This window comes from Orcinus orca, chromosome X, assembly GCF_937001465.1.
Source record: "Orcinus orca chromosome X, mOrcOrc1.1, whole genome shotgun sequence".
Taxonomy (NCBI): domain Eukaryota; kingdom Metazoa; phylum Chordata; class Mammalia; order Artiodactyla; family Delphinidae; genus Orcinus; species Orcinus orca.
Window position 1 is genome coordinate 132,054,414 of NC_064580.1, and position 12,421 is coordinate 132,066,834.

The 12,421-nt window shown below is 36.0% G+C and overlaps 1 protein-coding gene across 4 annotated transcripts in view; it reads right to left on the reverse strand.

The window, feature by feature from the left end:
• Positions 1–68: 68 nt before the first annotated feature.
• The window catches only part of TMLHE (trimethyllysine hydroxylase, epsilon), a 68,372-nt gene continuing 56,019 nt past the window's right edge, over positions 69–12,421 (reverse strand). For 2 of the 4 annotated variants that reach the window (XM_033416842.2, XM_033416845.2), the window contains 2 exons: positions 3,417–3,582; positions 69–2,707 (listed from right to left, as the gene is read on the reverse strand). In XM_033416842.2, coding sequence (XP_033272733.1) covers positions 2,576–2,707; positions 3,417–3,582 — 298 coding nt within the window. In that variant the 3' untranslated portion in view covers positions 69–2,575. Of the gene's footprint in view, positions 2,708–3,368; positions 3,583–12,421 lie in introns of all 4 variants that reach the window. The other 2 variants (XM_004285937.4, XM_033416844.2) reach the window with 2 other exon arrangements.

Genomic DNA, 12,421 nt, shown 5'->3' on the forward strand with positions numbered 1-12,421 from the left:
CTCTAGATGAAGGTGAACAAAATTCAGCACCAGTTAACTGCCAAACACAAAAAGACATACAGAGAATGTGATATTTTCTGGTGAGTTTGTTTGAAAAGAATTCATTAATTTATTTTCATTACAACAAATCCATATTATGAAATGATTATGTTAGGTGCTATAACACCATATTAGGTGCTGTGCTCTTGACTCTCTACTGATCCCATCCCACTATAGCAAAAGGTAAAAGTGACCCTACAGCGAGCGTGGTTGACACACACCCATGCTTACATTTTCAGGGACACCAGAAAGAGATGTGAAAAAGAAATCTCTCACATAGAAAGTTGTCAGTGACCATCACCAACACTCAAATAATTCCTTTTCCTCTTTCTTCCTCTGAGGAGAGTACACTGCAGAAAAGTATTGATTGAAAATTTAGGAACATGAGGATGAAATAATTAATGAATCAAGGTCCCAGAGAAGAGACAAGGTAAAGGGAGTCCTTCAGTAAGGGATAACATTGATCTGTGTCCTTATCTCTCCAGGGCCATGAATATGTTCTTTCTTTGTCATAAAGCAATGCTGACCTCAGTTATAGTGTAATTTTCAAGGCTAATTTAGGTAAAACTTCTAAAAAGGTAAATATCCTGATGAAGACTAATGAATGGTAACATATTTTAAGCGTACATAATAGTACAGAGAAAAGACGGTATGTTAAAATGTTGTTACTTTTTGTTGTTACTTTTCTATTCTAATTGCTAAAGGGTATACTCTTTAAGACGTGAACTTAATTATCAATCCTTTGACCTAAGAGGAAAACACACTTCATGGAAGACCCCTAAAGATTCCTATATAGTACAATTAAAATGCAGAAATATTTGAGAACATATTTTGGAGCACTGGATGGGTCAATAAAATAATATATAAACTATTAAATGTGAACTAGGAACTTCCTGAAAACATCAGATTACGCTCTATTCTCTGTCAGAATACTGACTTTTCTTTGATTTGTGACTCCTAGCCTCACTAATAATGCTTTTTTCCTCTTGTGCACATCCTAGCCTGGACTGTCTTTCATCATTTTATAGCAGTCAACGTGGTTATTGTACAGCTTCGCTTTCAACGAAAGCCAAGGGAAAATAAACCTCACACCTATCTCTCTGTCTCTCTCTATCTCTGTCTCCCTTTCCCTTTCTCTCTCTCCACATATAAAGGAAAGCCATTAAAAAAATAAAAGAAACAAGGTATTATACTTAACCCAGTCAAATCTTGGCAATTAACATGTATAATATTTTAAGATAGGGGAAAAAAAAGGAAAAAAACGATTAACAGAAATGGAGGAAAACAGATTGTATCCTAAATTCCATCAAAAGCCAAAATGCAAGTTTGGATAGTAATCTCCAGTTCTTTGGAGGCACATTATCGATTGTGATGAATTCCCTGAACAATCTTAGAGACTAACCCTCTGTACCCTCTGTTGTGTTTTGTGTGTATGCACACACGCATGTGCATGTGTGTGTGAATTACTATATGGAACCTCAGAAACGTCTAAAAACTTTCTGCAATTATCCCTCACGGAATTACAAAACTGATGGGTTTGTTTCACAGGAGCTATTGTGACTTCTTAGTTTTACTCCTCAAGAGATGACTTAGATAGAGATAACTCTTCTCACAAGATAAAACACTCTGTATTCAGTTCCCACCTTATCACTGAGCTTGTAATATGAAGCAATTCCTACAATATCTGTAGTTCTAGGAGACCACAGAGAAAAATTTAGGGTTCCAGTTAAACTCTTTAATCCATAGGCCTATGTAAAGGACTGTCCCAAGGTATCCTCTAGCACACTGGTTCTCAAAGTGTGGTCTAAAGACACCTTTAGAGCAGTCCATGAGATCCATTTAGTGGGTTTGTGTATTAAAAACAATTTTTAATAACAACATTAAGATGATATTGCCTTTTTCACTCGAATTATCTGATGAATGTACAGAAGACTTTTCCAGAAGCTACATGACATGCGATGATGTCATCTCTCTGACAGCTGATGGATGTGTGCCTTTTTGTCCTTAAATTTTAAACATTTCTAAGTTTTAGTATCTAATACAATTAGTAGCAATAGATACGACCCACATCCAAGCACTCTTTGGGGTCCTCAATAACTTTTAAGAGTGATTAGGTGTCTTAAGACCAAAAATGTTGCAAATCTCTGCCCTATTAAGACTTTGTTATTCCTAGAATGCATTTCTTTTTAACAGATCCTGTTGAAACAAATTTTTACCTAGTGACTATTACTGTTTCTCTATCAATGTGGTGATTGTATTTCTGAGGCAGATTGACCACAATTACATCAAAGGGTCCAAAAACCAAATGAGTCCATGTTATAACTTGGGGAAGAAAGCTACCATACTAGATGGCTGACATTGGCTATCTCAGAAGCCTCTCTCCAAGGTTTTCCCTGTTAGAGAAAGGGGAGGCTTTTGTTTTGTGTGATGAGGTAAGGAGACAATTTGAAGTCGGTATTGACACAATATTATTCTGCTGATATGAATTCTGGTAGCCAGGTTGTCAGGTGTGTTCATAATACCAATGCTGTCAATTTTAAGCCTGAAGACCCAAGAGACGAGCAGTGTTTAATACATCATCCCTTGTTAAATAGCAGCCACAGAGTTGGCGGTAGCCAGTGAAGGATTCCCTGCCATGTAGGACGCGCCAGTTGTCTATAAATAGGACCTGTGAGTGGGAAAAAAAGAGAGAAAAACACTCAGAACAAGGGCAGACCAAAGGAACCCTAAATCAGAAGAGATCATTTAAAATAAAAGCTTTAGGTTGTTCTCTGGTTACATTCAATGAGGTGTTTTTCTTTTGAGATTAAACAAACATTTGGAAACTAGGATGTACATAGCTCTGTAGTAGGCTAAATGGAAGTAACAAAGGTAACAGCAGGTTACAGGCCCTGAACTTTGAGGAGCTTTTATTTCTTGATTAATTATTCTCTTATCAAAGCAAACCAGATCATTGGTTTCTTTTTTTTTCTTTCTCTTTAATTGTTATTATATATGTTCTCAAAGAGTTAAACTATTTCATTATGTCTTATGCTAAGCTAGAGATATTCTTTATCCAGAGGAAATATCAAGAGCCAAAAAAAAAAAAAAGGAATCATAAAGCCAGAAGGACCCTTAGCCCATAGGGACATGAGGATGAAATAATTAATGAATCAAGGTCCCAGGGAAGAGAGAAGGTAAATGGAGTCCTTCAACCCCCTCATCATACAATTAGAGTCACTGAGTCAGTGGGGAGAGCCTGCTTCTGGGTCATTTAGTGAGTGAGTGGTAGGACCAGGGCCAATACCCAGGACTCTTTTCTCTTTTTCCTTTGCAACATTTTGACTCACATATTCAATAAGTACTCATTCTTCACTGCTTCAGTATAATGAGCTTACTTGACATCTTTCGAGTTTGGCACCCACCCTGCCAGGCTTTAGTTTGACCCAAAACTCATTCTCAGGTTTCCTCAACTCTATTGTTAGAGTCCGGTGTGCTGTATACCAACGATGGACAACATCATAAGGTACGGTATTGATGACAGCCCGGTCATAGTTGTTGTACCTAAGGTGAAATTGTGAGAAAGAAAGATCTCCTCAAACACATGTTAAAGAAATCTGTTGCTTATTAAGCAATTTTACATAAGCTTTCCCTATACTTATTACTTGTCCCATGATGAGGTAACAATAATAATGTTCTCTCATGACTACAGGATTTTAGAGAAGAGCTCCACTGCCTGTTGACCATATTTTGTTTTCTTTTGGAAAATCTGAGGATAGGGGATAGAAGAAAGTTTTAGCTAGTTTCTACCATCTTAGAATATTATGTTTTATCTAAAGAACACTCCCTTGGCCAAATTTCATAGAAACACTGGGGAAAGATCTGAGCTTTCTCCTCACCAAGCTGAGGTTGGCAAGAGTTTGTACTAACAAAGCTTTCTTTTTAATAGGATGACTTACAACTTTTCAGGTGTTTTCCTTCGTGGGAGAAATCCTAGCTACAGCCTAGTAGAGAGTTTACCCAGGAATCTTCACTGATTCATTCATTCAACCCTAACATTTACATGAGTACTTGCTATGTGCTAGGTGGTGTGTCAGGCATTAAAGATATAATGGTGAACACAGCAGACATGATCCCAGACTTTGGGGATTTTACATTCTATTGAGAAAGATAGATGATGAACAAGTAACAAATACATAACTAGTTACAGATGTTATGTAGAAAAAAATAGTGTTAAATGATAAAAAAAATATTGGGAAGTCTATTTCAGAAGGATTGTTGAGAGAAGGACTTTTTTCTAAAAAAGAAGTGACATTTGAGCTGGTACTTGTATGATAAGAAACCAGCAATGTGACAAGCTGAGAGAAGAGTGTTCCAGGCAGAGAACAGCAAGTACAAAGTCTTAGGGTGGAAAGTAGTTTTATGTTTGCAGACAAGTGAGAAGGCCACGTGGCTGGAGCTGAGTAACCAAGGGGAATAATGGTAAGAAGTGAAGTGGAGGAGGGTAGCCATGGGCCAGATCATGTATAGCTCTGTAGGCTATGGTAAGGACTTTGGATTTTATTCTAAGTACTGTGGGAAGCCACTGAAAAAGCTTTCCTAAGATATTGGATTTCTTTTTTACCTAAGGCAAATTAATTTTTTTTTACTGAAGTACACTATATATACAGAAAAGTACACAGATCATAAGCTTGATGAATTTTCATGATGTGAACACATCCATTTCACTAGCACCCAGGTCAATATACAGATAATTACCTGAACCCCAGAACATTCCCTGTCCCCCTTTCCCATATTGTCTCTCCCCTCACCCAAGGATAACTACCATCATGACTTCTGTCAGCAAAGATTAGTTTTGCTTATTTATAAAACTTTATATAAATGGAATACTGCAGTATGTACTCTTTTGTGCCTGGCTTCTTTCATTTAACATTATATTTAGGAGATTTATCATCATTGTGCTATATGGCAATAGTTCATTCATCCTTCATGTTGAATAGAATTCTATTGTGGGACTATACCACCACAATTTATTCATCCATTCTGTTGATGGACATTTGAGTCATTTCTGGTTTGTAACTATTACAAATAGTGCTGGAGGTTCTGGTCCATGAAGGAAATATAGGAGGCTCCTGAACTCACCTCCTCCCATGGACACAGCAAATCTACAGTTACACAGGGAACAATTCTCTATGAAGAAATCTAGAAACTAACTGAGCGACTCCTACACATTGGGTGAATGAGAATGTATAAGAAGGGCTGAGACAATCTTTCCATGGCCCTACCCCTGATTCAGTGACATATAAACATATAATCATGTAGAAACTCACAACTCCCAGCTTCTCCCTGAGGATTGAAGGGTTTGAACCCAACATCTAGTGTCCCAACTTTTAAGACTTCCACCTGAGGGATGGGTCCCCAAAACACATAGCTTTGAAAGAAAATGGGGTTTGCAATCATGAGACCCAACAGACTATACCAAACAAAGAAACACTTCTTAATAGGTCTGTGAGGACTTATTGTGGCTATCCCCCCCCAGGCCTACCACAGAGACAGCAGACATAAACACTCATATCCCAAACTTTCCCTAAAAGAGGTCTATTTGCATACCTTAAAAGCTGCTGCCTGAGGGTCAGGCTTCTAATTTAGCACACAGCTATGGACAGACTGTGATCCTCCCTGGAGATGGGAAAGGCCAATGGGCACCATCTTCACATTCTTCCTCTGGCCCACTCCAGGTCACCAGTGTCTCCCTGGAATGAGCTTGTATACATGTTTGGTAACCTGGTTTTTGTGACTGCTGCACAGGGGACACCCTCCTTGATCACATGGCTCTGGTAGCCAGTGGGGTTTGAGTTACAGAATCCACAGGACTGTAGCAAACAAAGAAACACTTCTTAACTGGCTATCTCTTCATGGCTTAGTGCAAAGAAGTCAAGCAGAAGCCCTCAGCTCCCAGTCTTTCCCTGAAAGAGGTCTACTTGTATACTTTAAAAACTGCTGTCTGAGGCTTCCAATCAGCCTGCATCTGTGCTGACTGAGATCCTTCCCTTTGGGACACTGACAGGTCTTGACATACCCTCGACTACTAGGAGCCACTAAAAACAAAGAAGGCACCTTAGACAATCACAAAGGTTTGAGAGACAATCAAGAGGTAGAGCTGGGCTGAACAATAAGGTTCATCTCCTACATGAGACCACTCTGTCAAAACTGAGAGAAGTGTGAAAAACCACAGAGAATCAAGGAAAATGAAGAAACAGAGGAATATGTTATAAACAAAAGAACAGCTAAAACTCCAGAAACAGACCTTAATGAAACTGAGATTAAATGATTTATCTGATAAAGAGTTCAAAATAATGGTCAAAAGATTCACACCAGGTTAAGAGAACAATGCATGACAAAGTGAGAATTTAAACAAAAAGACAGAAAATATTAAAAAAAACGTATCAAACAGAAAGCACAGAGTTTAACCCTGGGCCATTTGGGTTCACAGTTAATAGCTGAGTGTTAAGTGACCTTTAAGAGATTCTGATTTTAATAACAAAATTTGATATACGTATATATTTCATTTAGTGTAGGATGTCAATGTTTACAAAACAGACACACTGTATGTAGTATTACAAACACGCTGCCTACTAAACTGTGACTTTCTCAACAACAACAACAAAAAAGAAAGCACAGAGTTGAAAAATATAGTAACTGAACTGAAAAGGTCAACAGATGGATTCAATAGCAGAATAGATAAAGTGGAAGAAAGGAACAGTGAACTCCAAGACAGGAAATTGGAATTATCCAATCAGAGGAGAAAAAAAAAAGAATTAAAAAGAGTGAAGATAGCTTTAGGGAATTATGGGACTCAATCAAGCAGACCAATATTTGCATTATAGGGGTCCCAGAATGAGAAAAGAGAAAGGGTCAGAAAGCTTATTAAAAAAAAATAATAATGGCTGAAATCTTCCCTAATCTAGAGAAAGAAACAGACATCCAAATCTAGGAATCCCAGGGATTCCCAAGAAGGTAAATCCAGAGACCTGCACTGAGACACAATATAATTAAAATGTCAAAAGTTAAAGACAGAGAGAATCTTAAAAGAAGTAAGAGAAAAACAACTTGTTACATACAAGAGAACCCTCATAAAACTATCAGTAGATTTTTCAGCAGAAACTTTTCAGGCCAGAAGGGAGTGACATGACATATTCAAAGTGCTGAAAAAAAATCCTCCAATCAAGAATACTCTACCCAGCAAAACTGTCATCCAGAATTGAAGAAGAGATACAGAGTTTTCCAGACATGCAAAAGTTAAAGGAGTTCATCACTACTAGACTGGCCTTACAAAAAATGTTAAAGGGACTTCTACAATATAAGCTGAAAAGAAAAGGTGCTAATTAGGAACAACAAAATGTATGAAAGTATAAATCTCACTGGTAAAGGTAAATACATAATTAAATTCAGAATACTCTAATGTTGTAATGGTGGTGGGTAATCACTTATAAATTCAGTATGAAGGTTAAAAGACAAAAGTAGTAAAAATGACTATAACTACAATAATTTGTTAATGGTTACACAAGGTAAAAAGATGTAAACTGTGATGTCAAAAACATAAAACACAGGGGAGAAAGTAAAAATACAGAGCTTTAGTGTGTTTGAACTTAAGTGTTAGTTTAAAATAGACTGTTATAAATATAAGATGTTTTAGATAAACCTCATGGTAACCACAAAGGAAAACCTATAATGGATACATGAGACAAGGGAAAAGAAATCTAAGCATAACACCTACAGAAAATCATCAAACCACAAAGGAAGAGACAAAGAGAAGAAGAAAGGAACAAAGGAATTACAAAATAGCCAGAAAACAAATGGCAATAATAAGATCGTATCTATGACTAATTATTTTATTTTTTAATATTTATATTTATTTATTTATTTAATTTTTGGCTGTGTTGGATCTTAGTTGCAGCATGTGGGATCTTTGTTGTGGCACACGGGATCTTTTGCTGCAGTGTACAGGCTTCTCTCTAGTTGTGGCGTGCAGGTTTTCTCTCTCTAGTTGTGGTGCATGGGCTCCAGAGCACGTGGACTCTGTAGTTGTGGCATGTGGGCGTTTACTTGCCCCGTGGCATGTGGGATCTTAGTTCCCTGACCAGGGATTGAACCGGTGTCCCCTGCATTGGAAGGTGGATTCTTTACCAGTGGACCACCAGGGAAGTCCCTATCACTAATTATTTTACATGAAATGGACTAAACTTTTCAATCAAAAGACATAGAGTGGCTGGAATGGATTGAAAAATAAGACCCATCTATATGCTGCCTACAAGAGACTCACTTCAGCTTCAAGGACATACACAGACTGAAAGTAAAGGGATGGAAAAAGATGTTGCATGCAAATGGAAACCAAAAGAAAGCAAAGGTAGCTAAACTTATATCAGACAAAATAGACTTTAAGCCAAAGACTAATTAGAGACAAAAAGATTATAATTTAATGAGGTCAATCCAAAAAGAGGATATAAGATTTGTAAATATTTATGCACTGAATTTAATAGCACCTAATACATAAAGCAAACATTAACAGACATAAAGGGAGAAATTGACAGTAACACAATAACAGTAGGGAAGTTTATCATCACCATACTTACTTCAATGGACAGATCATCCAGACAGAAAATCAATAAGGAAACAGTGGCCTTAAATGATACATTAGACCAAATGGACTTATATATATATATAAAACATTCCATCCAAAAGCAGCATAATACACATTTTTTCCAAGTGCATATGGAACATTCTCCAAGACAAATCACATGCTAGGCCACAAAACAGGTCTCAACAAATTTAAGAGGATAGAAATTATATCAAACTACTTTTCCCAATTACAATGGTATGAATCTAGAAATCAATTACAAGGAGAAAACTAGAAAGTCCACAAATATGTGAAGATTAAACAACATGTTACTGAACAACCAATGGGTCAAAGAAGAAATCAAAAGAGAAATAAAAAATATCTTAAGACAAATGAAAATGGAAATATAACACACCAAAACTTATGGGATGCAGCAAAAGCAGCTCTAAGAGGGAAGTTCATGGCAATAAACACCTACACTAAGAAATAAGAAAGATCTCAAATAAACAATGTAATGTTACATCTCATGGAATAAAGCCCAAAGTTAGAAGGAAGAAAATAACAAAGATCAGAGCAGAAATAAATGAAACAGAGATGAATAAGACAACAGAAAAGATCAATGAAACTAAAAGCTGTTTTTTTAAAGAAGATAAACAAAATAGACAAGACCTATAACTAGATTTACCAAGAAAAGAGAGGACTCAAATAAAATTATAAATGAAAGGGGAGATATTATAACTGATAGCACAGAAATACAAATGACAATAAGAGACTACTATGAATAATTATACATCAACAACTTGGGCAACCTAGAAGGAATGGATAAAAATTCCTAGTAGCATACAACCAACCAAGACTGAATCATGAAGAAATAGAAAATCTGAACAGACCAATTACTAGTAAGGAGATTAAATCAGTAATCAAAAACCTCCCAACAAAGAAAAGTCTATGACCTGATGGCTTCACTGGTGAATTCCACCAAATATTTAAAGACAAATTAATACCATCCTTCTCAAAATCTTCCAAAAATTTGAAGAGGGAACACTTCCAAACTCATTTAATGAGGCCATCATTACGCTGATACCAAAACCGATAAGGACACTACAAGAAAAGAAAACTATAGGCCAAGATCATGGATGAATATAGAAGCAAATATCTTCAAAATATATTAGCAAAGCAAATTCAACAGTCCATTAAAAGGATCATACACCATGATCAAGTGGGATTCATTCCAGGGATGCAAGAATGGTTCAACATCTATAAATTAATATGATATACCATATTAACAAAATGAAGGCTAAAAATCATGATCATCTCAATAAATGCAGAAAAAGCATTTGACAAAATCCAACATCCATTCATGATAATAACTCTTAACAAAGTGAGTATAGAGGGAATATACCTAGACATAATAAAGGCCATATATGGCAAACCTACAGCCAACATCATACTCAACTCTGAAAAGCTGAAAGCATTTCCTCTAAGATCGGGAACAAGACAAGGATGCCCACTCTCACCACTTTCATTTAACATAGTACTAGAAGTCCTAGGCACAGAAATCAGACAATAAAAAGAAATAAAAGGAATGCAAATTGAAAAGGAAGAAGTAAAGCTGTCTGTATTTGCAGACTATGTGATATTATATATAGAAACCCTAAAGACTACACCAAAAAACTGTTAGAATTAATAAACAAATTAAACTGCAAAATATAAAATCAACATGCAGAAATCAGTTTCATTTCTATGCCCTAACAACAAACTATCAGAAAGGGAAATTAAGATAACAATCCCATTTACAATTGTATCAAAAAGAATAAAATACCTAGGAATAAATCTAACCAAGGAGGTGAAAGATCTGTACACTGAAACCTATAAGACATTGATGAAAGAAATTGAAGATGACACAAATAAATGGAAAGATATTCCATGCTTATGGAATAATATTGTTAACATGTTCATAATACCCAAAGCAATCTACAGATCTAATGTAATCCCTATCAGGATTCCAATGGCATTTTCCAGAAAAATAGAAAAAGCAATTTTAAAATTTGTGTGGAACTACAAAAGATCCAGAATAGCGAAAACATCTTGAGAAAGAGGAACAAAGCTGGAGGCAGCAAACTTTCTGATTTCAAACTATATTACAAAGCAATCATATCAAAACAGTATGGTTTTGATACTCACATAAAACCACACACATAGACCAATGGAACAGAATTCAGAGTCCAGAAATAAGCCCATGCATATATATGGTCAACTAATATTTGACAAGGGAAGCAAGAATCCTCAATGGGGAAAGAAGTTTCTTCAATAAATGGTGTTGAGAAAACTGGACAGCCACATGCAAAACAACTGAACTGGTCTCCTATCTTACACCATACATAAATATCAATTCAGAATGGATTAAAGACTTGAATGTAAGACCTGACACCATAAAACTCCTATAAGAAAATATAGGGTGTATGCTCCTTCACATTGGTTTTGGTGATGATTTTTTGTTTTGACAAATAAAGCAAAGGTGACAAAATAAAAAATAAAGAAATGAGACTACCTCAAACTAAAAAGCTTCCTCACAGCAAAGGAAATCATCAACAAAATGAAAATGCCACTTACAGAATAGGAGAAAATATTTGCAAATCATATATCTGATACGGGGTTAATATGCAAAATATATATAGAACTCATACAACTCAATGGCAAAAAACCCCCAAAAAACAAACCCTTAAAAAGTGGGAAGAGGACTTGAATAGACATTTTTTCCAAAGACATATAAACGGACAACAGGTACATGAAAATGTGCTCAACATCAGTAATCATCAGAGAAATGCAAGTCATAACCACAATGAGATATATCCTCACACCTATCAGAATGGCTATTATCAAAAAGACAAGAGATAACAATTGTTGGTGAGGATGTGGAAAAAAGGAAACCTTTGTACACTGTTGGTGGGAATGTAAATTGGTGTAGCTACTATCGAAAACAGTATGGAGGTCCCTCAAAAACTGAAGAATAGAACTACCATGTAATCCAGAAATTCCACTTTCGGTCATATATCTGAAGGAAGTGAAATCACTATCTCAAAGAGATACCTGCACCCCCATGTTAAATGTAGCATTATTTCTGATAGCCAAGACATGGAAATAACCTATGTAACCATGACAGATGAATGGATAAAGAAGATGTGGTAATACACACACACACACACACACACACACACACACACACACTGGAATATTACTCAGCCATAAAAAGAATGAAATCTTGCCATTTGTGACAACAGGGATGGACCAGAGGGCATTACGCTAAGTGAAATAAGTCAGACAGAGCAGGACAAACACTGTGTGATTCCACTTATATGTGGAATAAAAAAACTGAACTCATAGAAACAACAGATTGGTGGTTGCCAGAGATGGGGTTGTGGGGTGGGTGAAATGGGTGAAGGTGCTCAAAAGGTACAAACTCCCTGTTAAAAGATAAGGCCTAATGTACACTATGGTGACTAATTAGTTAATAAGACTGCATTGTATATTTGAAAGTTGCTAATAGAGTAGATCTTAAAAGTTCTTATCACAAGAAATAAAAAATCTGTAACTAAGTGGTAATAGATGTTAACTATTGTGGTAATCATTTCACAACATGTATATATATCAATCAACACATTATGTGTATACTTTAATCTAATACCAATGCTATATGTCAATTATAGTTCAATAAAACTGGAAAAAGAAAACAAATAGTGCTGATATGAACATTCTATTACTTGTCTTTTGGTGAATATATATATA